General features: G+C 35.2%; 1 protein-coding gene across 1 annotated transcript in view; it reads right to left on the bottom strand.

Annotated features, from left to right (window-relative positions):
- LOC112984010 (potassium/sodium hyperpolarization-activated cyclic nucleotide-gated channel 1) overlaps window positions 1-25,656 on the bottom strand; it is a 208,519-nt gene that overhangs the window by 87,061 nt on the left and 95,802 nt on the right. Inside the window, exon 3 of the mRNA XM_064501737.1 lies at window positions 14,434-14,595. Coding sequence (XP_064357807.1) covers window positions 14,434-14,595 — 162 coding nt within the window. The remainder of the gene's footprint in view (window positions 1-14,433; window positions 14,596-25,656) is intronic.

Genomic DNA, 25,656 nt, shown 5'->3' with positions numbered 1-25,656 from the left:
ATAGGTCTGACTCCATATGGCTGTTCTGCTGATCTTGCATTCTTATGTGAATGAACTCACAGCATCTGAATCTTTAGCAGGACTCATTAACTTGAGTGCAGCTTTACAGAAGTATTTATATTGCTTTCAGGACTCACTTTAGCATCTTTGCATAGTGTTGTGCTGTATGAACTGTACAGCAAACAAAAATTTTCACCAGGATTTTGGAATCTCTTTCTTGGGAGTTGGGTATGCTTCCTGGGTCCTGGGATGCAAAGACAAAAGGGGTTTTGTACTGTATTGTTGTGGCGGTCTGATTCACGGACTCCGATGTGCTGGATCAGAATCAACTTTATTCAAGCAAGCAAGACCTTTATATAAGCTCTAGCCCGGATCGGTACTTTCCCACAGTGATTTACAGTTCTTTCTATTCTCCTTGCAAGCGCCACGTTATACCTTCCTGAAGGTCATGTTCCCATCATCACTCCCTCATTCCGTGTGGTTACTCCCTATGTTCCCATACTGCTATCTATTCAGCCCATGGCCTTCGGCTCCTTAACTCTGTCTTGTCCGATCCCTCGCTGTCTGCCCCTACATTTTATTTTGTCTTCTGTGTATTCTTCTCTTCTGTCTTCCCTCCTTCCTACCTCTTCCTCTGAAACCTCTTGTATTCTTCACCTGAGAGTAAGCTGCTCTAAACCCACTGATGCATAATTCTAGTTATAATCTCATGCCCACCTTTTGTATAGAACTATTTCATTAGACAATGCTTTATTTTTAACTGAAGAACAATCATGTGGGTTACAACTTTCTTCACTATCAAGTACAGTTTTCAAATATGTTCCTTGCTACTGACCAGAGAAACAGCATTTCAAATACATTCATTCCCAGTTCTAAATTATCTACCTCCAACAAGATTTTTATAATCTGAAGAAGAGGGGAAAAAAACAGATACTTCTAACAGGTCAAATTTCGAAAGAGTTTTATTGTTCTAAACTTTGTTTCCACAGATTAGTGAATACAGAAAAAGACTAAATAATAAAATACAAACATTTTATGGTTCTAACTTTTATTTAGTCAACTTGGCTTCTTACAACTCTTTAATAAGTATTTATGAGACAGTTGTTCCATTCACAGAGCAATGATAAAGCCATTTAACTGTAGAGAAATGCTTTGAAAGCATATGGAATACCTTCACAGCTGTAACATAAAAAGTAAGAAAGTCTCTACACTTACAAATTAAACTGTACTCCTTTGATTACAGGAAGATATACAAAACTGTCCTGCAGAGCAACTATAACATCCACCTGCTGAGTAGCTTAAAGGAATTCAGGTTTCTAAGCCTAGATACTGAAGATTAAAGTGCTCTAACTTAAATGGGTAACACTGAAGCAGACGACCTAGCCCTCAGGACGAGCACTGGGGGAGGTCAGTCACAGGAGCTGTATGACTGATTTTTGAAGCTGAGAGGAAAGGAGGAACACAGTGGTCCATGAGCGATGGAGGATGCACAGGATTAGTAACAGTGCCTTCCATTTAATGTTATTTACATACATATATCCGTAACAACCAGTGATCTAACTTGTCCTGTGTTTTGTTTGAGAGAATGGACAGTCATGGAGGAAGGCATAATAAAATTTCACATTATCTGACTTCAGGTGCTTAACTTGGACAGCTAAATTAGCTGGCTAGTGTCCCTGGGCTCCCAACACAGTCAGCAAAGAAATTAAACTCCTGCAGATAGTGAATCAGAATAAAAGCCTAATGCTGGTGCTATCACCTCCAGCAGAGATTTTCTCTCTCCATCAACTGCAGCAAGATCCTATTCAGCTAAAGCCACCTCCATTAGCTTCCCAAAGCTCCCCCACCGAGCATTCTTGTGAGTTCATGGCTAGACATATTTTCCTGTCTCTTCCTTGCTCATACCCAATGATGAAAATAAAATTCCTAAGGACAGTCTCTTCTCTGAAGCTGCGGTTTTATCTTATAACCTCAGGTTTTGCCCTTGCAATTGAATCTGACATTTGGATTGGGATATGATACTGCCAATGCAAAGGCTCAGGGAAGTCAGTGAGACTCTCTAAGGGGTGCTGGGGATTTGTCCATGCGAATTCAGTTCCAGCACTGTGGCTTTAATACATAATACAATGACATGGTGTAATAAACCACATGAATGAGCAAGCAAGACACAGAAGGATATCTAATGAGAACACAAGAATGCTCAGAATACAAACTTCATAATTATTCAATTATATAGATAAAGTTATATAGAGCACAAAATGAGAGAATGAGTTCTTGGATTCAGGCCACATATTTGAATATTCAGAACTTGAAGACATGTCATTTACTTTGCCTAAAAAAGGTTGAGAAGGATGTTCAATTGACAGCATCTTAAAGGACTCAGATCCTAACAATAATAGTGTAAAATTACCATAAAATTGTGTTATCTAGCTTGCAGACGTTTGGAAACCTTTCTTAACTGGAAGCTTTTTATTTACTGGGCACCAGGTAAATGACAACATTGATTGGAAAAATCTGATAATCTGCTGTGTATCTATTTTATGTTTAATTATAATCAAATGAAGTCTTTTTTACTTTTAGTTAATCCACTGAAACAAAGTGATCAAATCATTCGCTTCAGAGAAGTTCAGTTCTGTTTGGCTTGAAACCAGTACCATGTCAATGTTTGATTATATTAATAAACCTGGCTAGCCAGATCTCTCTCTGGAAAAGAAAAGCATTATGTATGTCACCAAGTATGAATAGTGATAAACAGCAATCACTTATTTTTATTGTAACCATTTTTTGCATGCTCTCAGCATATAAATTCAGACAACTTTTAGCTGACTTTCAAACAGAATAGGCTAGATAACATAATTCCCACCAAAAAGTTAAGATTGACATTCTCATTTCATTGAAATCAGGTTTAAAAATGGTGTTGAATGGAATTTAATTTCACCTTATATGGCTATTTTCTCCTTCTAAATTTTACACTAGAAATTCCTGGAAAATCCTTTAGCCTTTATACATTTGCACACATGCCAACCTTATAGTTCCTCAAATCATCTTGAGATGGGGGTGAGTACATTGTCTCATAGTTTTGAAAAAGACATTTCTGCCTCAGATGTTACCTTGCTATTAAACATGCCTCATAATTTCTTTTTCCTTCTCCATATTCTTTTGGGGGTAAAATAATTTTTTTTTGTATTTTTCCTTCACAATTCAGCTAAGCTGGTTTAGAGTTAATATATTTTATTGAGCTGCAAGATACATTCAGCTAAGAGCACTGAAGTTATGCTATTATTTCTGAGGACGTGTGGCATTTCCAGTATGTACTTCCTGCCAGCATTTATATGGTATCCTTTCCACAAACAGCTGGTTTGTAAAGATACTGACTGGAAAAGCCTAAAGGGCTCTCACCCTTGCAAATTTATGCAACTCAGAAATGAACTAATTTCTTTTAGAATAAGTTTTATACTACTTCAGTTAGAAATGAAGGGATATATAGTAGTAGGAAGGTACTGTTACAACAGTAAAACCATGACAATCAATGTTAGAGAATAACAGGAAACTAAACGCCCTTTTGGTATATTCTGTGTTCTATCTACGTTTAATATACAAAGACAAGGATAAGGGTCAGACAGCCTTAGGTCAATGGTATTGGTCGTGAGAGCTTATAGAAAGATGTTTGAATTGGTACTAAAATTCTAGAACTAAATCTGGCCTCACCTATTGAAAACTGAGCATTCCTGTCCATTGCCCATGACTGTACTTTTTGAAGGTGAGTGCTTGCATTTTCTCTTCACATAAATCTGAATTAAATTCATATTTTGTTCCTACCGAAGGTTTCTATCATGCACCATAAACTTTATTTCCAAACACCTAGGAAAAAAAACCCCATTCAAAATAAATAGAAAAAGCCCACAAATATGCTTCTGTGTATTTTGTTTTAGCGATAACACTATTTGCCATTTTAACTGAGTTTAGATTTGGCATAACATTTCCAGTTGTATCTAAGAGAGAAATTAAAGAGTATTTTACTACTAGGATATGGATAGGTATATTAGGGATTATGGCAAAGAATGACAAACAGCTGTTGCTATGCGTTTTTCCCTGATCACTACTCAATTACCCTCCATAAAATTGAATTAGCAGTCTGAGCAGACTCTGTATGAAAATATCAGAAAGTGTCATATAACATAGTGCCATATGCCTCTACCAATCGAGATAATTCTGTTTTGATCGTATGCACGAGCATTAGACCTTAGTGCTGGGCTACCCTCAAATGCAACTTAACTTTTCCCCCTCCCAAATACAAAATATCAAAATACAGGGACTACACCCAAATACATTTTTGATTACAATCCTGAAAAAGGATTAGAATATTTTAAGGAAATGTAATACAGAAATGTATATTCTCATATCTTATTAGAGATTAAGGCATCTTGGGTGGACTAAAATGAGTCATGAGATGGACTGGAGTCAGCTGTGCCAAATATGGGAACTATTTTCCTGATTCATTCAAATGCCGAAGAATATTTAAGCTTGGTGATTATCAAAGAGATTGTTTCAAAGTATTTCTCTTGCATCACTGTATTAGCGGTGATGATTAGTACATAATTTAGGTAAAATTGTGTTAATGAACTAGACCTGAAACTATACATCCCTGTCCACTCCAATCCTATTCACATGAGATTGTCATGAATTTTGTAATAAATTACAGCCATGCAAAACAAAGAGAAAGAAACCACTAAGATAATTTTAGTAATGTTTTCTGGAAAACCAAGGGGACACAGATTTTTTTTTTTTACAGCTAGATTAAATATACCAGTAAGCATTTTATAACAATTTTTAATGCCAAGATTGCTACTCCTGCATGAGAAAAAAGCATTACAAATTATAAAAAGTGGTATATGAACCAGAGGTCACCATCACAGTGGGTTTTTTTTTTTTTTTTTGTTATGTTATGAACAGTATTGCCAATGCAGAAAATGAAACCGACATAAACATTCTTATTGTAGGAAAAATAGCAAAATATATTTGAAAGAGGCATTTGATGTTTAAGGTTTGCAAGAAACTGATCCGAGAAAGTGTTTGCAGCTTGCAAACAGATAATATGTAGATATCTACACAGACTATCTAGAAGATATTCTTCAAATTTTATTCATGTAGAATATCCTTTCCATTCCTTGTACTCAATTACATTATTTCTGAAAGTTTTACACCTATTATTTAATTACTTCAGGTTTAATCTGCTCAAATAAGTGTACATGTATAAAGCAAATTTACTGGAGAGCTAGAAGGGTGACGGAAGGGAGCAGTCTTACAGAAAATTTACTCCCTCTTTTGAAACAGGCAAAATATGTGTGGCCCAAATTCGAATGGGTTGCGTCCATCCATGGCTTATGTGTTTAAAAATTTGAGCAAAAACAGTTCAGATGTTAAGGAAAATCAGGAGATTAAAACAAATGAAAGAAAACAATAACACCATATATTTCCTCTTTTTCTCATGTTTTGGTAACTAGAAATGGACGAAAATCCAGAATTCCTGTTTTACAGGAAAGTCTGCTCTTTTCAGTTTTTAGCTTCATTCTGAATTAAAGTGATAACATTTCCGTAGAAGGAAAAGTTATATAACCAGATTAAAAACACTGGTTCAATATCCACACGCCTCCCTATGGGATTTGGAGAATCCAGATTACAGATCCTATAGACTACTGATGTAGGTCTGGAGAACACACATCAGTGGAAACAAAATATCCCAAGTGTCTCAGCTAAGAGTGACATGACTCAGAACAAAGTATCTTGCTTTGATTTTTCTAATGTGAAATTTAAATATTTTTACTTCTCTCTAATGGCATTTCAATAAAGCATTCTTTCCAAATGTATTTTAGGTCTTAGAATGACTCAAGTGCTGAATAGCTGAGTGTAGAAAGTTCAGATTTGATACAGCAGTTAAAAGCAGTGCATATGAGTGCTCCTGAGAAAACTTTATTGTGATATGGCTGTTAATGACCCACTAGCAATAACACACAGCTTGTGCAAAGCCAGTTGACTTTATACAAAGTACACAGATCAAGGAGTTACACCATGCATATTAATAAAGTTTTGCAAAGAAAAAAGAAGGATTTGCTGAAGAGCAGCTATATATGACTCATATTCATCTTGGTTTATCTACAACCAGATTTATTTTGGGAAAACTGCTCCAGAATATATCCAAATGTTCAGAGTTTGGGTATTCCAATCTCAGGAAAAAAGACTACCCATGAAGAGCTACTTCACAGGAACTGTTCCACACTGATAGCCCCGTTTAACCTGGAATACTGTCATATGCAGACAAACACTTATTGTGGAAGTCATACACACACAGAAAAGTAGCCTGATCCAGCTTCCCTGAAACAAAGGGAATATTCTCTGTTACAACAAAGAAGCTGCACTTGGCCCACAAAGTGCATAAAAAAACACCCTCAGAATATTCATTCTAAGGGAAATGATGGACAGAGGGTACTAAAGTATGGTAGGTCTAACATGCTTCTGCTTACTTCACATTTTTTATTAAAGAAATAATTGCTTAAGGAATGCATTATATTGCTTACTATCTTTCCTGAGAATGTCTGTCAATACAACATGCGACTTTACCATATTCAGTGCAGTTTATCATATTCCTTCAAGTTTAAGGCTTATACAAAATACTTAGTAATTAACAATTTACCAGAAAACCCATCACAATATACCTCAGTAAAAACATTTTTAGGTTGAGTTGCTTCAAGGGAGCTGCTGTTGAGGGAGAAACATGGAAATTAAATTTTGATGATAAATGGGCAAATCCCTCCTTGAATCCTGATCTTGAAAATTTTCCCACAAGCTCTTATGTTAATAAAGAAGTGTGGAAATAAATTAGTATCTATTAGGGGCATCAATTTGCTTTTGAATACTTTCTCCAACAAATTGTTTCATTATTCTTTTCCCATATAAGGAAGACCAGATTTCTCTTCGAAAGGAATGAAAGCACGCAAGGCAGCGAACTAATTAATTAAAGAAGTGATACTCTTTAGAAGCTATTATCACAACAGTAACACAATGCTATAATCAGCATTTTCAAATAGGGGAGTCCAAATTTAGATCCTCACTCTGTAGCACTGAGCATCAATTCCTGCTGAAATAACTGTCAATCACCATCAGTATTAAATAATTACATCAATACTATATAATTGAGTTTACAGAATTTTGGTGACAGAAAGGAGTAAAATATCAAGGCTTATGACAGTACTTCAGTTTATAACGTTAAACAGTTTCCGAAGTTGGTGGAATAGTGCTCTGTGAACATCTTCTTTAAGGGACTGTTTTTAGTTTTGTCTCCTTTGTAATCCAAATGTTCATGGATAAAGTGAATACTTTCACTAAAGTTAAAACTTTTATGAAGTTTTATGTCTTCCTGCAAATGATTTTGCACCTTTATTTTTCACCTTTGAAACTTCTATGCCTCAATTTTCTCATGATACTAGCATAATTAGCTCAAAATTATAACCTGGGAATGAATTAATGGGAGTAAGTTATGAAGATGAACATATTCACTGTCCTTTGCAGTTACTGAACCACTGAGGCCTGACTTTCACAGAATCTATAACAGTAAAACCAATATGTTTTTTCTGTATTTCAGATTATTAGAAGAAAAAAGCTTGCCCTGTAACAGTGTGTCTTAAACAGAATAGATAAACACTAAGAAAGCAGTTCAGAACAAATGAATATCATTTTTAGGAGAAGAAACAGCAGCCACACTGGAAATAACTTTTAAAGGGAAAGCATACTGTGAAGATGCTGGGTTGGATCACAAGAACTTCCTTAGGATTTGTGTTCTATTTCCTGTTGGCAGTGATTAATACACAGAACAAAACATAAATAATGAAATATTTTCAATAAATAAGAGGCACAGGAAATCCAGTGACTGCTTTTATCTAAGCATATCAGAAAACTGCTGTCAAAAATAGACAATCCAAAGTACAGGAGACATCAGCAAAATTATATATGATATCACGGTGCAAGCAAAAAGGTAAGAATGAAAAGTTATTGTTAATTCCTTTTTTTATGGGTGTTCTAGGTCTGCAGAAGCAGATGACCTTCTAACCTATCAAAGAACAGAAAAAAAGTATAAGCCAAAACTCATATGGTCTTCCTAAAGCCTCAGCAACTGTTGTAAAAATGAGAACTTAATTTGTTTTTCTCTTCACTAATCATGACACATTGAGTTAAATCAGCAGTGTCCTCAGCTACCCCATTTCCCTGGTATTGACTAGTTTGACATAAAACTTTGGTATTGCAGGTAACACGTCTTCAGTCTACATTATGCATACCATGCCATTTAGCACTTCATGTCTACAAAATTTTCCTCTGCAGTTTCATATACCATCATTTCACATGAACTAATATATTCTCCTGAGCTAGTATATTTTTTGGCCTCCTGTTTGATCCCTAACCCTTTGAAATAGGTCATAAACTGTACTTCATCATCTTGATGCAGCAGGAAATAGATTGACCCTCAGAGGTTAAATCACTGTTGTATGCAAGAGAGATGAAGACCGAGTAACTGAATTTGAGACAATTGCTCATACTGGAAGAGATATTATTCAGTGTAGATTCTCAAAATACAGACACCTTAATCCTAAGAATGGCAACTACATTCTGTTATTATTGTTATTACCATACTATTATCCAAATTGTGTTGTAAATAGAGATTTTCTATGAATTAGGCAATTCTTACTTAATGTTTTGATCGCAGTCAGTCTCAGTAAATTTCAATTTTTATCTGTTTCTTGAAGCAATTGTTATAACTAAATATATAGCCATACATAAATATAAGTATACAAGTACAAAATGCCTCAGAGTAGTAGCATACCTCAAGAAATCCCAAATGCCTCTAGTGATCAGATGGCTTGTATGTACCATAGTTTCTGAGCACTCAGTTTCAGATCATGGGATTTGATTTACATCAGGATTTATTTCTCAACATGGCAAATGAAGCCAGGTGAATTTATGTTTTAAACATGGCTCTAAGATACTGTGCCATAAAAAAGAAAGGTACTCTAAAAATATCTAAGAAGCATTAAATGATGACCATCATGAAATGATCAAATGCAGAAAAATCTCACGATGTTTTCATGAGATTTTCTTGGTTATCTTCATGGCCAACCATAGTGAAGAAGCTGCTAAGGCAATACATTATCAAAAAGCAGAAAATCAAATGTTGAATAACTCATCAAGTGACTAATCCATTCCTTCAGCTCCACTGAGTGAAACAAAGATCCTACTGAAAATAAAATATGGGCTCATATAATTGAAAATGGTTTCGTTACCCTTGCGCTGCAAGTGAAGCCTTACCAAAATATTTCTTTAATTCTTTTAATTCTTAAGAAATGTTCAGAATTAAAGTTGAATTAATATTCTGTGTACTTATTAATTTTTTGCATACTATATATATGTTAGCATAAATCTTAGCACATTGTAAACACCAATCATCTCCTGCATTTATGAATTTCCCTATTAAGTCTTCAGTTAAACCATTCATTTAATAGAAAAACACTTGCAGACTTGACAGCAGAAGTTCCCAAATTCCTCTTATTGCAATGGCGATACTGTCAGAGATAAGGATCTGAAGTCTAACTTTGGGCTTCCCTTGCCCCTGAGCAAATGTACACACAAAGGGGAATTAAGATAATGCAACCCCCTCCTCCCAGCAAATCCAAAACCTGAAAAAAACCAAGAGCTGAAGCAATCTGACTACAAGGACAGTGAGGAAAAGCCAAAAGAAAGAAACCAGAATACCTCAAGGGTTCTTGCTGAGCAAACACCGGCTGACTGCCATGAGAAATGCAAGCAAAGCAAGACCTTTTCAAAAGCTTAACAATCCCTTTTGGCTTTTAAAACTCTACCTTCAAGTTAAATTCTATACTTACAGTTAAATTCTATACTTCCACGATAGATTTTTATGTGAACATTATATGCAAAAAAATATGGAAAAATGGAAAATTCAGGTAAATTTCTGCTTAAAGGATCATATATTTTCCTAGCCATACAACCAATTATTGCAAATACAGACAGGAAAATAGAGGTTGTAGGTCTTTGGATACTGTTACTTCAAGAATGCACACACCTTTGAGACTTTATCACAGATGATATGAAAAGCAAGAGCAAACTAATCTAGTGCAAGGGATGCTTTCTCTATTGCAGGCAGTCATGCTTAGATGGCCAGATGGCATCAGTGGCAAAAATGTCTTCTTTCATCACTACCTGGTTAGAAACTCTGTCCCAGATAAGGCTTGGCTATAATTTTTCACTGTTTATGACTTACATGCTGTGTTTTTGTAAGTCACACTATCTGATACCGAACGCAAAATACAGAATCTCAGCTAGTACAGGCTGACTGTAGGATAAGATCGCGAGGGTTTTCTGTTCTTTTGTCTCCACTGGTATCTCAGTTAATCCTGATTAAAAAAAAACCGTTGGCTCAAACTGAGATATGATAAAGATGTTTGGTCTATGAATCGCTATGAAAGTACACTAGTCTGAAGCAATGCAGATCAGAAAGCCTAGGACAAATCACACAAGAGCTGCACATAAGCATTCTGAGCCAAGGAGAAATTAAGCAATACCATTCAGACACTGTAAAACTTCCTCATCAGAAAAGACCTTCTTTTTTAGGAATGAAATGCACAATTCTAGTTAAAAAAAAACCAAAAACAACTACATCAGAGACAGACCCTTGCAGAAGTAATTAACCATTATTTTGTCCATAAGGGATAAGCTAGAACATGACTTAAAGTGGGCAGAGAAAAATGGCAAGAGGGAAGAGCTGCAGCTCACCTTCATAATGTGTTTACTGGTTTTCTTATTTTTTAAGAGAAATAAACTGATCCTGCCTGTCTGTTATAACGCAGCATTAATGAAGGCATTGGTCAGTACAATCAAATGGTATGAAAGACACACGAGGTTGCAGGCAAGTGGGAGCACATCTAGAAAAATAAAGGAAGATATCAGCTCTGGCTTTCTTCTGATAACAACATCATTATGGTAATACTGTAAGGCCAGCGGTAAGGAAGGAAAGGGAATAATAGCATTACAGAGTACAAACACAAGTTGGGTTCATTATTATGTTGAAGATAATATCTCAACGCTATCTGAACTTTCTGTTTTTTTAATTACTTAGGCTGCAGGCTGGTACAGTATTAGCCAATGGTGACCATATTCCCTTCCACAGAAGAGGCTTTCTATTTCATTTCATAGTCTACTTCTAAGTCCACTGTGACATTTTTATCATGCTTTTGAAGATGAAAATCCAACCTATTTGTTTTGCTTTAATCGCATTCAGTCTTATTGTTCAGAAAGGCAGTAAGCAAAATGCAGCTTGATTTCATTACCCTAATGCTCAGTGAAGTTAAGTTTCTTAGGCTCTCCTCCATTTAACCTATGTTATTTTTCTTAATAGTACTTCCAAAGTAAAATCTGAGCACACCTGTGGAATTTGAACATCTTCAAATATCAGCTCCTGCAGAAGAAAGAGTTTTCAGGCAGAGGGTTTTATAGAAGAAGTTCTTGCACTGTGCAGGCTGAAAGCAATGTGCAAGATACATGGGAGGCAGCTAGGGCTGGAAGAGTACATTGCGTTTTGTGGATTTAAGAGACAGCATGTCATCCTCATGACATCCTTTTGCTTTCTTTGCCACCAAGTTATCTGCAAAGGCTCTGGCTTGCAACTGATCGCCGTCCTGTTGCATATCAAAAAATAACCTTTTGGCTGAGCCCACATTGGTTTAAATGAGTCTTTAAGCCAATGCTTTAATCAACTCTTAAAATTTTACTTCAAAGTGAGGTTAGTGTATTATCCTGAGGTCAGCCCTTGCAATGACATCATTCTCAGGAACATACATTGGACCCCCAGTGTGAATCCCAAGAAATGCCCCCACAAAACCTTCCTTGCTCTATAAAAGAAAAAAACTCAAAGAGGGTCGATTTTGCTTTTCTCAGAGCAATCGTATTTCACAATTGAGTCAGACATTTGAACCAAACTCCAAATGTACTTAGATGCAAGGAGTTACCTTTACTAAATCTACTAAAATCTCTGAGTAAAATTTTTGACTAGAAGAGAATACATTGATAGAAAGGTCCATTAGCTGGAATCAGAGACAGATCTCCTCTGTCCAACAAAATTGCCCTTTCCTGGCCATCATCACCAGTTCACAGATAAAGATCTCGGGGCCAGAAGAAATAATGAGATGTCTTATCTCACTTTTTGTATCAACAGCATTTCAGTCCAAACCACAGTATTAAGTGAAGTCATTTTAGTAAGAGAAGTGTTTAAATGCAGATCAGATTAAATTATTATATGCTATAGCATATCAGGAAAGTAAAATACCCCATTTCCCAAAGTTCTTGTAATACTGGGAATGTGATACCTTTCCAAATTCCAAAGTTAGCAGTCAGTATGACTCTGAATGCACTAGCAAGGCATATAATAATAATAATAATAATAATAATAATAATAATAATAATAATAATAATAATAATTTTCTTCTATTTCCTCTATCATTTCAGAGGACTGATATTACTTGATTGCTTCTTTGGCTGTATTCAGTTCTAAGGAATTCACTTCCAGAGGCTGGAAAACAAGCAGGAAATGTCTCCTAACATCTTAACAAGTTCAGAAAAAAGGTCCAGTTGTTTTCCCCAACAGTGGCCTTAGATACGCTCCTGATTCCAGGCTGTCAGGCTACAATACTTTCTCTTGCTGTATGATGAGAAGACGGAATATGCTGTGAACATAATCTTGCTCAATTTTCAGATGGCCCCACAGTGTTTATTAATAGCAACAGATTCACCTGCCAGAGAAAAAAAGTGTGTCCAAGAGCATGTAGCCAGTAAGGAAAGAGCATTGTTTCCATAAAAAAGTGAGTGGGAGCAGGCAGAAAGAGGGGTCTCCATGTGAATGTGCATTGCTTTCTTAGACTAAATGTAACTCCTCTTATGGTATAGAGACAATTTAATAGTTAAATGTTCTTTAAAAGTTAAATATTTCAGCTAAGTGTAATACAAGGCTTATTTTCTCTCATTCTCCAGCATGATTTTCATCCAGATCTTTGGCAGCCTGGTAGAAAATGTACTCTTTCCAAATGTGAATGAAAGATATTACAAAGCAGAATCCAGCACACAGCAGAATGCAAAGACGTGCCAGTCAGCATCCTGGTGACCTACTTTTATTATAGCAATTCCATTTTTGAAGATATATCACTATTTTTTGTGGAGAGCTGCACATGAGGTGTCAGCAAACATGCTGCTTATTATTAAAGATGTTACTTGACGTCTGCAAACACTTGTCTGTATGACTTTCTTAGTCAATGAGCTCCCACAGTAATGCGCAGTATCAGATTCCAAAAGGGACAAATATTATTATGTTTCTACAACAGATGTATGTGGGACTGAGCAAGTTGCCCATCTACGTTTGATAGGAGTATAGATGTATTAGAATAGATGCATTAGTATTAGAATACATGTATTTCATGTATTCTAAAATTGTAAAAACTGGAAACATTTTTTCAGGTGCCTGATTTGCCTCATTTCTGTGTTTGGCTTTTTATCAGTTTCTCTTATTTCCTTGCATTTTAGTATGGAGGAAGATAAGATCTTCTAGTGAACATGTCTGGAATATATTAGACAGTTGTCTGTTTTGCTTTTTTTTTTTTGGCATAGGCACATTTTAACAACTTTCTCAGCGTACTTCCTATTATACTGTTCTATGTATTACCTCCTCGTCTGACTTCACATAACTATCTAATTCTTCACAGTCATTGGTCTCTAAGGCACAGGTTAAACAAGCACAACATTGTTCTTTAAGAATAAGGCATGTCCAGAAGGCAGCAAAATTCTGTCCCTGAACCGTTTGTTCACACACACAAAAATATCACAGAAGTAAATCTACAGTTTCCACAGTTTACACAGAAAAAGCTCATGTGGACCGCTAAGTGTAGAAAAACTTGGTAAAGGGCTTCATGAGATGACCCAGACCTGATAAAACAAACTGAAGACACAATTAGATCAAACAAATGCAGATAATACACCTCCACGAGCATTTGAAACTATAAACAAAATTCACAGCACTGGTCAACTTTTTCCAAATTTCTTTTTGTGGCTTTTTTTGAGGGAATGAGGATTAATAAATTAAAATGATCTTAAAACTGAAAATATTTGGTTCGTTTACTGAGAATGATTCAATATAATGTTATTGGTGATGGCGGCTACAAAACAAACATTAGTTTATTAGCAAGCCAACCAACAAAAACAAAAAGCAAGCTTGAATACATTGCAGGGCAGTGTATTACTAGGCATGTACTGTTACACTTAAGTCTGAAGCTAACTGTTTAGAAAAATAACGTTTGAAAAGCACAATGAAAAATGAACAATACTTACAACCATACCGTTTAGGGACACCCAGCAATCTGGTGGGAAATCCTGGAGTAATGGTACTAAAAACTGAAGACAACCATCCCAGTGGCAAAGCAGCAACATCATTCCAATCAGATTAAAGATTCTCACCACAGCACTTGCCAGATCATATGTCATGTGGAATATCTGTAGACAAAAAGGACAGATTATTTACATGATGAAACATGTTGAAAACAGAAACACAAATCATTTACTTCTCATCCAGGTGGGTTAAAGACAAGTAAGTATTGTGATGAAGTTCTAAAACAGTACAGATCTCTCAGTAAGGTGATGTGGGAGACGCAAATTCAGTGCCCCAGTCTGAAAGGTTCACTCTCATGTTCCTCACCTGCTTGAGCGAACCAAATTCTGAGTGAGGAAACAATATAAATAATTGTAAAAATTGTTGGACTTCTACTTCTGTAGTGTGTGTTTATTAATCCAGTTTGCAAATACCAGTTCACCAAGCCAAATGACACAGAAGTATTTCCCTGCTTTTAATCATTGACGATTTCCTAAAACATTAAAAATCCTGAAACACCTGTAGCAGCTAAGTTTATGTCAAACTGTCATAATAATTTGAATTTCAATATACTGCTCCATTCCTGGACGAAAAATCTTTGCACCTGAATGGTCTCTTACAGCAAAACACATACATAAACTCTTACAGTATATTATATTTTAATAAGCATAATTATCAGTATCCAGGAGTTCAGGTTAGAAAATGAAGAGTGTTCTGTCCAGTTGATATTTCATGGAATTTTAAGTTAAAAATACTATTTAACTGTACAGACTGACATAGAAATTCAGAGCCCTTAGGGCTGAAAAGCACATCAGATTCCTACAGGTAGAAAGACTGACACTTTCTGTAGGTGTGAAGAAATGGCAGTAAAAAATCCCCAAAGATAAAGGCAGGTAAGTGAAGAGAAATTAACAGCAATACTTCATTCCTGATAGGCTGCACAATTTGTGAGAGGGTATTAGGTCAAATAATAAAAACGAAGATCAGTTGTGGCATCGGCATACTGTAGTATCTGGGTAATCGCAACAGTCCTCTCTGCCTTTGCAAAACATGTATCATAGAAATTAAAACTCCTTTATGTAATAAATGACTTCCAAATCTACACATGCCATTTGGCATTTGTAAACAAAAGAGTTCACATACTGAAGAGGGAATTTTTCTATCCTAACTTTTACATATCTACACTGAAAGCAGAAGTTAAGTATCCATGCTGTAAATGAGTGCAAGTGCTAATATGGAGACCACATTAAGGCACCTTCCAAAGTCATTTGGTGTTAGCGGGAGTTTGTGCTTGTTTGAAAATGATGGTATATTTTTGAGTCCCAAAATGCAAAACCTATTTAATAGAAACATATCTAGATGTTAAATTTATGTGCAAAGCATTTTTTGAATCTAGGGCATTTTAAGAGTATGTGTTTCAAACTCCAGTTTGACAGAGGTTGCAAAAAAGGGCTTGTATCATTATTCAAAATGTCATCTTATCCAAATACCATTTAAATCCTGTTAAAATTGAGGGGATGATATTGATATTTAGAAGATGCTGTAAATGGAAATAAACAGAAAACTATCACCATTATAAATTGGTGCTGTTTAGAAATGTATTTATGTTGTAGCTATTTTAATAATTACAGTAGCATGATTTGAATTGAGAGATTAGAAATGTAAAATTAGAATAATTTTATTTAAATAACTGGAAAAAAAAGCAAGGATTGGTACTGTTTTGGAACAGTAAAACCCAGTTTCATTTGGGTTATTCTTTATCTGCATGGATATTTTACTGCACCCACAAAGTGCAGATACAGTCCTGATAACATGAAAAGTAGCAAAATTTTGTCAGTAAAAACATAATTTCCACTAGAATATCTATCTGTAAAAGTCAGGAAGATTAGACAGAAATTATACACATTTTAAACAGAGATCACAAGTTCATGAACAGTTTCCTGTTGCTCCAGAAGATCAAGTTATAACATCTATACAATACGGCTGGATAAAAATCAAAGGCCATCTCAGTTCTTATCCACAGAATTTTCATACTGCCTCAAGCTTCTCATCAGGCTTTACTGTAAGAGATTAGATTTTCAGAATAATTCACTGAATTGGATAGTGTTTTTTTTAAAAAATGGATCACAAATATGACAATCAGAGCGATACTGCGCCCTAACACCTTCATTCCTATAATTACTTAGGAACAGAATTTTGCTGAAAACATGCCCCTAAGTGTTTCTGAGAAGCATCTGAAGAGCTGGTTCTGTGAAACATCTCAAAGTCCACAAAACAACACTTCCACAGACACAGGACTCCTGAATCCCTATCCTGCTTCTGTAACTATAGGTGTAGGCATCATGAAATATTGTGCATGTATACTGTGATCATAGCTGCACAAAAATGATTATTCTGTTGGTTTTTTAGTTGGATAGAGCCCATTTTTGGCATAGATTCAGATTAGAGAGATGGTTTGAACTGCAAAGCTTATATTTTCCTATAGTATTTCCTACATTTTTAGAGCCTTTTGTGCTGGTACATTTTTGTTATGAATCTTAAAAGCTCCAAATTATTTAATAAGGTAATATGCACTGAAAAAAATATGTTGCTGGTTGAATTTGCTGATGTATTTATTTAAGCATTTCAGAGCTCTGCTTGACTGAGGATATATCACATCCTGCCTACCCTATGAAACCGTGTGATGACTCAATAAGGCTTCCCAAATGAGCCATTAGATCTAGTATACAGAAAGAGCTATTACAAAGCAAGACTGAAATTCAAACTAAATAGCTGGAGCACCGCACGGTGCTCCATCAAATCAAAGGGCCTTGCTGAGTCAAAGAGGTCTGTTGTTGGGTTTGGGCTTTGCAAGAACTATTCTACCCTCTTCTGTCCTGCTAGTATGACTGAGTAGTAGTTGTTTTTTTTCTTCCAAGTAAGTAGCATCTGCCTTTTCATTACCAATATGCTTTTGCAGTAATAATCACATATTGCAAGAACAACAATATGTTGAAAATTTTATGTGAAACCACATCCAGTAAAGGAAAAGACTACAGCTGTCAGTATATGACACTGCAAGCTTTCATCATTTGTGAAACCTTTCACTCAAGAAATAGTTTCCATGCTGCTTAGTGTTCAGGATCAGTATTATTAAAAATGCATAAACATATTCCGGATATTAGCTGGCTTTCTTAACATGGTAATATTATATCAGCACTTCTGCAATACCACCCATTAATTCTAATTGCAGTGTTTTATTGCTCATCTTTTGCTTATATAGTCTAATATTCGTATAGCTTATTCTAATAACTCTGATAAATCTGTATTACAGAAAATTACTTCATAGGAAAAAAGTAAATATAGAAAAATCCTTTTAAACAGCTCTGCATATTCAAATATCTTTCCAGTAAATAAAAGTTTGGTATTTTTTTCCTAAAACGAACTTGCCATGGAAATGTGTGCTTGGTTTGAAAAAACATTTAAATGCCCAAAACATACACTGTAAGTGAACAATAATAGTTGTTCACAGTACTGTATTGACCTCTTTAGGTTTGAAGGGGGAAGGTTGTTTTTTTAAACTAATATCCAAACTTCCCCATGGACTGAAGTCATATATTGTATGTCTAATATTTTGTTTTTCTATTTCTGAAACAACTGTGATACATTCAAACAAAGAGTAGCAAAAGAAGCCACATTTTTACAGCATTTTCTTCTAGAAAGCATAAATTACAGAGCCCACATTAATGAATTAATCTTTAGTAAAACTCCTACGAGATGTGGGAAATATTGTTTCTCACAAGTAGTGAGTTGCTAGTAGGCAACCAGTAGGCCAGGAAGAAATCTCAGAAGATCACAAATTGATTCAGATGTCTTGATTTCACAGCACAGGTGTCCTGTATATTTAAGACAAATCTCTTTGTTTGAAGGGATGCCTTAGCAAGATAACATTCATAATAAAAAAATCAAACACTTGAATGCACCTAGAGTTAGGCTCTTAAACTCATTACTCAGGTACCTAAATATAGGTAGGTAGCCTGATTTTCATTAAATGCTCACCATCCACAAATTCTGTGCAAGTCAGCAGGAGCTGCAGATATACAACAGATTTGAAATCGTGGTCATTTTATTTAGACTCCTAACTCCATACCTAAACGTTCAGCTTATCCACCAAGATATCCAACTTTTGGGCAACACATTCAAAAAAAAATTACTAGAGTTACATGACATCACTGCAACTGAGAAAAAATTAAAATTCCCTTGAGAACTAACTATTTCCACATTATTATTGCACATAACAGAAAAGATTTAATAGGCATCTCTGCCTTTTATTTATTACTCAATTTCATTTCAATTACACTTGATAGTTTTCATTAGTATCATGTGTTTGTTTTGTCTTCACTAGAATGTTACCATTCATTGTTTCCATACACTTCAAAACAGTGTTTAATAATAAATTCAGATTTATGAATTCATTTCTGAAAATTCACATAATATCTTCCTCTATTATTTTTATACTCTTTTCTCAATACCCTGGAAACTTTAAGTATTTGCCTAAAAAGCTGACAGTGCCCCTGACAATGGCTGAAATGTAACCACAGATTTACAGTTTTGAATGTTTTGGCAATATATGGCTCACAGAAAGTAAGAAATTGCTCAGAAGTCAGAGTTCACATGTTTTATCTCAGTTTTTACTCACACTTTATTAATGACTCTTTCTATTCCCCTATGTGAAGCAGGAAGCAGACTATTCCTTCGTCACATTTATAATGCAGTGTATACTTTAAATTGGTCCTGCTAACTCTGATTTTTGAGCCCGAGACAGAAAAACTATTCCAGTCTTGCCAGCCCACTTGCTTAATAATATTTGAGGACTGTCATAGTAAGTTAATAGTATGCATATATTTTAACTAAAATGAATACAAAATCTGTTGAACTGCTGTCATGGAATACAGTAGGTTACCTCTTTTGCCTTCTGATATTGGGATTTAATATTTGTTCAGTTGTAATTTTTTAGTTCAGTTTGATTTTTAGGTTCATTTTATATAAAACTGATTTAAAACCAGATTTTAACTCTTCTAGAAAAAAAGAAGAAAATCTCAGGACTTTCTGGAAAATGTATTAAAAACTCGTATCACAGAGTTTCTTCAGATACTCTTCTTTGCAGCCTCTTAGAGGTACTAAGGGTGCTCAGTATCATAAAGCTAGCTCAGGCTTAACCCTCAAATTATGATTTGCATCGTGACTCAGGCAATATGAAATGACACTCAAACTAAAGGAAGCTATATGGAGCCTGAAATATTAAATAGCCACTGTGGAGACACAGGAATAATTGCATTTGTACTGAGATTCTTGAGATCATACTGAAAGTACTATGAAGTACAGCAATAGAATTTCAGGCTAGACTGTAGGGGAAAAATAACGGTAACAAAAATTGCAAGGGATTTTTGGTTCATTCTCTGGGTCAGTTCAGAATTATTAGGTTTATGCCTTACAGCACCAACTAGGCAGGGATTATAAATTGTAGGATCCAAAGTTTCCTACCTGAGCTAAATTTTCACTTCTAAGGCAGTGATAGTAATAAAGGCCCCCAAGAAATAAAATAATATAGAAGGGGGAGGAGAGCTCAAAGCCTCTTTTGTGAGCATCCTTCTCTCAATCTACCTTAACCAATGAAAGCCATGCATGACTCTGTTTAGCCATTTCATATCCTACAAATCGATTTCAGAAGACATTTTCTGTAAATATCATTTGGGACACTATAGATATGACCTAACTTCTATTAAAGCCAATTTCTCTGGGTGTTGCAGATTATTACGCTCTACCCTGAAAAGATATCTGCAAAAGCAGATGTAAATGCCTATTGATTGAAATGCCTGGCTATGCCTACAGGGTAACATTTTACACTCTACTGACTCCTGATGTATTTGGTTAATTTTATAATAAATAATTCATAGTTGATAACTCAGTAGTGGGGAAAGGTATATAGCACTATTTAATCTAGTTGTATTTAAGACCTTAAGCTGATGACAAATGTAAAGATCTGCATTTGCTTTAGTCGACCCTGGAGGGAAAACCTCAGTGACTTACTAAACAGAACAAACTAGTTTTAATCAAACATATCTGGAAAAAAAAGAGCTGAGAGTGGCCTATTTTATGTGACCTTTAAAAATTGTTATTTTCTAGATGCGGTCAATCTGACATTAGGTTTTATAATAGAAGTCCCATTTATTCCACTTCAAGGCATGTACAAATGGAAGCCAGTTTCTATGACGCAAAAAGAACAGCTCAACAACATATAAATGTGACTGTGCTAAGGCCAGGTTAAACCTGAAAGCATTAATAAAACCACTTTGCTGAAGGAAGAATTAGGCAAGCCTTGGAAAGGTCAGGTATAACAAGGAAGCAAAAATTGTTTGCTATATATATATTCTGCCACATGTATTTTTTACCGTAAATTTGCCAGTGCCATACTAATATATTACCTTTCACACAGAGAGCATGACTTCACTGCGAAAATGTGTATTTTTATTATCCTGTTGTGATTAATGAACGTGACCTATTTGGATATCAAAACAGTGAGGAACAGTCACTTCAGGTCTACAGTGAAGAAAACATGCCAGAATGGACCTAATCTCAGAAGTGCTAGTTTTCGCTGTGTTTTTGCAGAGGTAGAGGTCACAGTCACTATTTGTTTTGATGACAATCAAATTATTAGACTTAGATTATTAGATTAGGCTTATTAGACTAAGCCTTTATTTTTATTGCTGAAGTGAAGCAAAGTAACAAAAATATTCATAACTGTGAGAAACAAGCAAATGTGCAACACTAATTGCTTGTCTCCACGACAATATTTAGCTCAAGTAATGATCCTTAAGTTATGGTATCTGATGGAGAGTGACCGTATGGCAAAAAATACTTGAACTGTACATGAGCAGAGAGATGGAGAGTTTTGCAGTATGCCAGCTTGAATTTCACCTCAGTTTCCATTACAACATCATGTCAGCTTTCAGCATCACCTGAACTTCAGCTCAAGCTTCTTGATGGGCCACGTAACTGAACTGGAAGCACCACTGAACTCACGCTAGAGACTTCTGTGAGTGGAGTTGAGCTAGAAGCAACATTTCATTTATTATCTTACATAATTACCTATATCCTACAAAGATAAGCGCCCCAAAACATTATTTATGATTTATTTAATCATACCTAGCTGAGCTTGAGCAACTGTTTCTTATATTAATGTGCAGAGGTACTCTGGCAGCAACAAGAGAAAAGAAATAAGTTATTTTCTCTCACTCATCCTCTCACAGACAGGCCAAGGCAGGGACTCCCACAGGGCTGAAAAGGGCAACAGAATGAGCAACATAAATCCTGAAAAATATTACTGCCTACAATGTTTCAAATAAAAGTGCATAAAGTCAGATAGCTGATTGCATTTTTAGGTATTAATATGAGCTTTAGAAGCCTAAGTTCCCAACTTTTAAAATAATTATTTAAGCTGTTTTAATCCTTATTAAATGTGAAATACAACAATAGAAACAGTAAATATCAATCATGTACATTATGAAGAAGTCTACCACAAAATGTGTTATAAATGATGAAGCAGTTTAGGGAGGACCTTACGAAGATCAAAATCTTCACAAAAAGGGCCATGCCAGATAAAATTGCATTTCACACCATTTTTGATTATTCAGCTGTCACAAACCTTAGGCCCTTTTGATTTCTGTTTTTAAAGCAAAACTTTGGAGATAATCATGTTCTACCCCCAGCATCCAAGGTCTTTTCCATCGGCTCACACATTTGAAATATAGGAACGGGCAGGCGAGAACACAGCCTGGGCTCCCAGTTGCACTGATCTAACAGTAAAACGGAGCACAAACAATGTTTCCTGTGATCCCTTTTATACTCCTCAGCTCCAACTGCTGTGCCTATGAGCCAGGCTTGTCTCTGGAAGCTACCTGAATATGAAATGCATCCCAGGATATTTCAAAGAATGGACTTACTTAGGTACATAAAAGCATCTGAAGAATAGCATGTTTTTAGGTTTAACTGGGACAACCATAGCAGAAGAAAAAGAAAGATTTATACTCAATAATATAATATGATAATTTATATTATATTATACTACATAATAATATATAATATAATAATAATCAAAAATACAGTTTAACAGAACCCCTTGAGCAATAGATTATCCAATCAACATTGTACCAGTGGGACACAGAAGCCAACTACTTTCAACATCAATCTTTTCCTGAGCTTCATGTAGATTTTTTTTTTAATTGGCAACATTTTAACTTCAAAACCCTGTGAATATGAGATGAAATCAGATACCTTCTGAAAGTTAAGGAAACTGTAGAAGTTTGGAGGTACATAGAAAACTAAAAGTTTGCATGTTTATAAAGAATTTATCTGCATCTATTGTCTCTGTAAAACAATTCTCTCAATGTTTTTCCTTTTCACTAAATTTCCTGTATGTCATGACAGGCCACAAATACCTCAAGGAACTTCTCTTATCTCAACCAGAACCAGACTATTGAAACAATTGAAAGTATGGGAATAAAGGGAGAAGAAAAATTTCTTTCGTATAATCCTAAACTGCAAAAAGAACCAATTCCAGCTTTAAGAAGATGATTCATTAAAATCCTTAAACCACCAGTTCTTTTTACACGATGCCCGCTCTTACGTAGGCAGGACTCCTGCATTTCTAAGCTTCAAACTAGTTCTTCTGTTCATAATACAGCAACATAATAGTCTAATAATAAACAATTGAAATAATGAGGAATATTTCTTCTGCGACATTTAAAAGAAAAAAGCTGGTATCTTACTGAAGCTCCTTAGATTACTCTTCTAAGCATGGAAATAATGTACAAGAAACATACAGGGAAATGAAATAAAAGTCTTAATGTTGAATTTCCTGTGGAATAGAAATTCTGAAACCAAATTGATTCAGAATGCTTTATTTTAATAGCATAACATATCTTGCTTTTAATAAGCCTCAAAACATGTTTTTATGAATTGCTACATTCTAATGGTTATATATTTGTGTTCTTAAGATTAAATATAATCCATGAATAAAATATTTGAAATTCATTAAAAATAAATTCCATAAAAAATCCAAATTTATTAGAATATATTTTTTTCTTTTTATAGTCATTTAAAAATAGAGTACAAATAGGTTGACAGGCAAATCCTTATAAAAAAAACAAGACTAAGAGTTTAGTTGCCTAATAAAAATTTCATGCTGTCAGAAAAATATTACCTCTTTAAACAAATAACTTTGCAGATTTGCATACAATACCCTTTCATGTACAATACCATGTTGACTTCATTTAGTATATAAAACTACCTTATGTAGAAATTCCAGATGCTAAATTATTCTATTTTTGTAACTGTGATAAATATTTGGTAAATACATGACTATCATTATGAAGAGTGCTCGCATATCCACAAATATAATTTACAACAAACTCTGAATACTCAAGTTAAAAGGTATTACCACAAATCTCTACAGACAGTCTACAAAAAAGGAAGAGTTTGAAAAGGAGAGACATACAAGTAATACAAGTCATACAAATAATATCAGAAAAGCTGAACTACTGTAAGATGAATGAAGAAAGAAATATTCTTTTTGAGTCTAATTAGGGTTCTTTGATTCCTGCCTATTTCCAAAATTTTATTTCAAATGCTACTTGCTTGTGATGGGTAACATTTTTGAGGCCTGAATAAATGATCATTTTGGATTTTGTTTTAATGCTATCAGTTATAATGATGAAAAGCTGAAGGGTGGACGTTGTGCCTGGACCGATTTTTTTGGCATTCGTCTTTGAGAATATAGACTAATAGAATTACTAGATTTTGGCTATGTTAAGGTAATCTGAGGAAGAAAACTGTTAGCATACAGGAAGTCTAATTTATAAAAATGTGATATCTCTCACAGTACTTTTTACTATGTAGTTTCTTCAAAAAGAGTTTACATTTGGTCATATATACTTTTAAAACAGTACCTCATTAAATACAATGTCAACCTGTAGTTTGCCAGATGAATAGTAGAACATGACAGATTGCTTTATAAAGGACACAACATGTCAGCCTATGAATTTGAAAAATATGCTAAAATATGACTAATATAACTGGAATAATTATTTACTAAAACTCATAAACAATAAATCAGAAATTACACAAAAAAGTGGGAATCCTGGTCACAGTCTGAAAGCTCCACTGAAAAGTAACTATAACACATAATTTCTTTTCATTCTAATTAAATATTCCTTCCCTCCCTATTCCTGCTCCTCCCCAATTTTTTTATTCCTTTTTATGTCATTCTTGGCATGTCAGTAAGAGAACTGCAAGATGTGCACCCCTCTCCTGAACCTCTGGCTATGCCAATATGACACTCCCTCTCCGACTCATCGGCTTTCGTCACTGCTCTCCATGCTACGGGACTTGAGCACAGGTCTGTTCCTGTGCACTCTTTGCCCTGACTCGTTTGTGTAACAAGCTGCTGCTTAACTAGCCTTGTCCAGCTTTTCTCTGTTGGGTCACAGCAAACAACCTCTCATGGGAAGCTTGCCTACAGTCCAGCAAACTCTGTGTTAGGCTTATTATTGCTGAGCGTGTACTGTGACAGCCCATTATGTCCAGATATGGATCTCTATTTGTCTCTTTGCCATTATTTTCTTGGCTTTCTTAGCTGTTAACACTGACTATCTATTATTTTCTAGCTGATCAGATGAAGGTGTCTTGTTCTCAAGTTCCTGTTTGTCTATAAATCACTTAAGTTTTGCTGCAGAATATTTCCCTCCACTTTCCAAGTACCAGATGTCCACTTGCAAAGCCTAACTTCAGTTTCCTACTGCAGTTCTTGCTGAAATTGGAATCATCGTCTCAGAGGTTGCATGAGGTATGAAGTTGGAAGATCTGTTGTTGAACACTGCAAGCAAACACCTTTTGCACAATTAGTGCTATTTCTGTGTGTGCCTTCAATTGGCCATTCATGATTGGGCTCGGCAATATACCTACTGATTTGTCCCAGGAATACCTCTGTCCTATGATGTATTTTGATTTAGGATATCAACACTTTTGCGAGCTAATGCTGTTGCAAGATCCTCCTTTAGGACAATATTCAAGTTCACCTTTCAGTTGGTACCAGGATCAGCCCTCTGCGCACTCATTCCTTGCAGTCTGGTCTACACGGAGGTATGGAT

Source organism: Dromaius novaehollandiae, chromosome Z, assembly GCF_036370855.1.
Source record: "Dromaius novaehollandiae isolate bDroNov1 chromosome Z, bDroNov1.hap1, whole genome shotgun sequence".
Classification (NCBI taxonomy): Eukaryota; Metazoa; Chordata; class Aves; order Casuariiformes; family Dromaiidae; genus Dromaius; species Dromaius novaehollandiae.
Note: the sequence above shows the minus strand (reverse complement) of the source record. Positions and strands in the feature narration are given on the sequence as shown.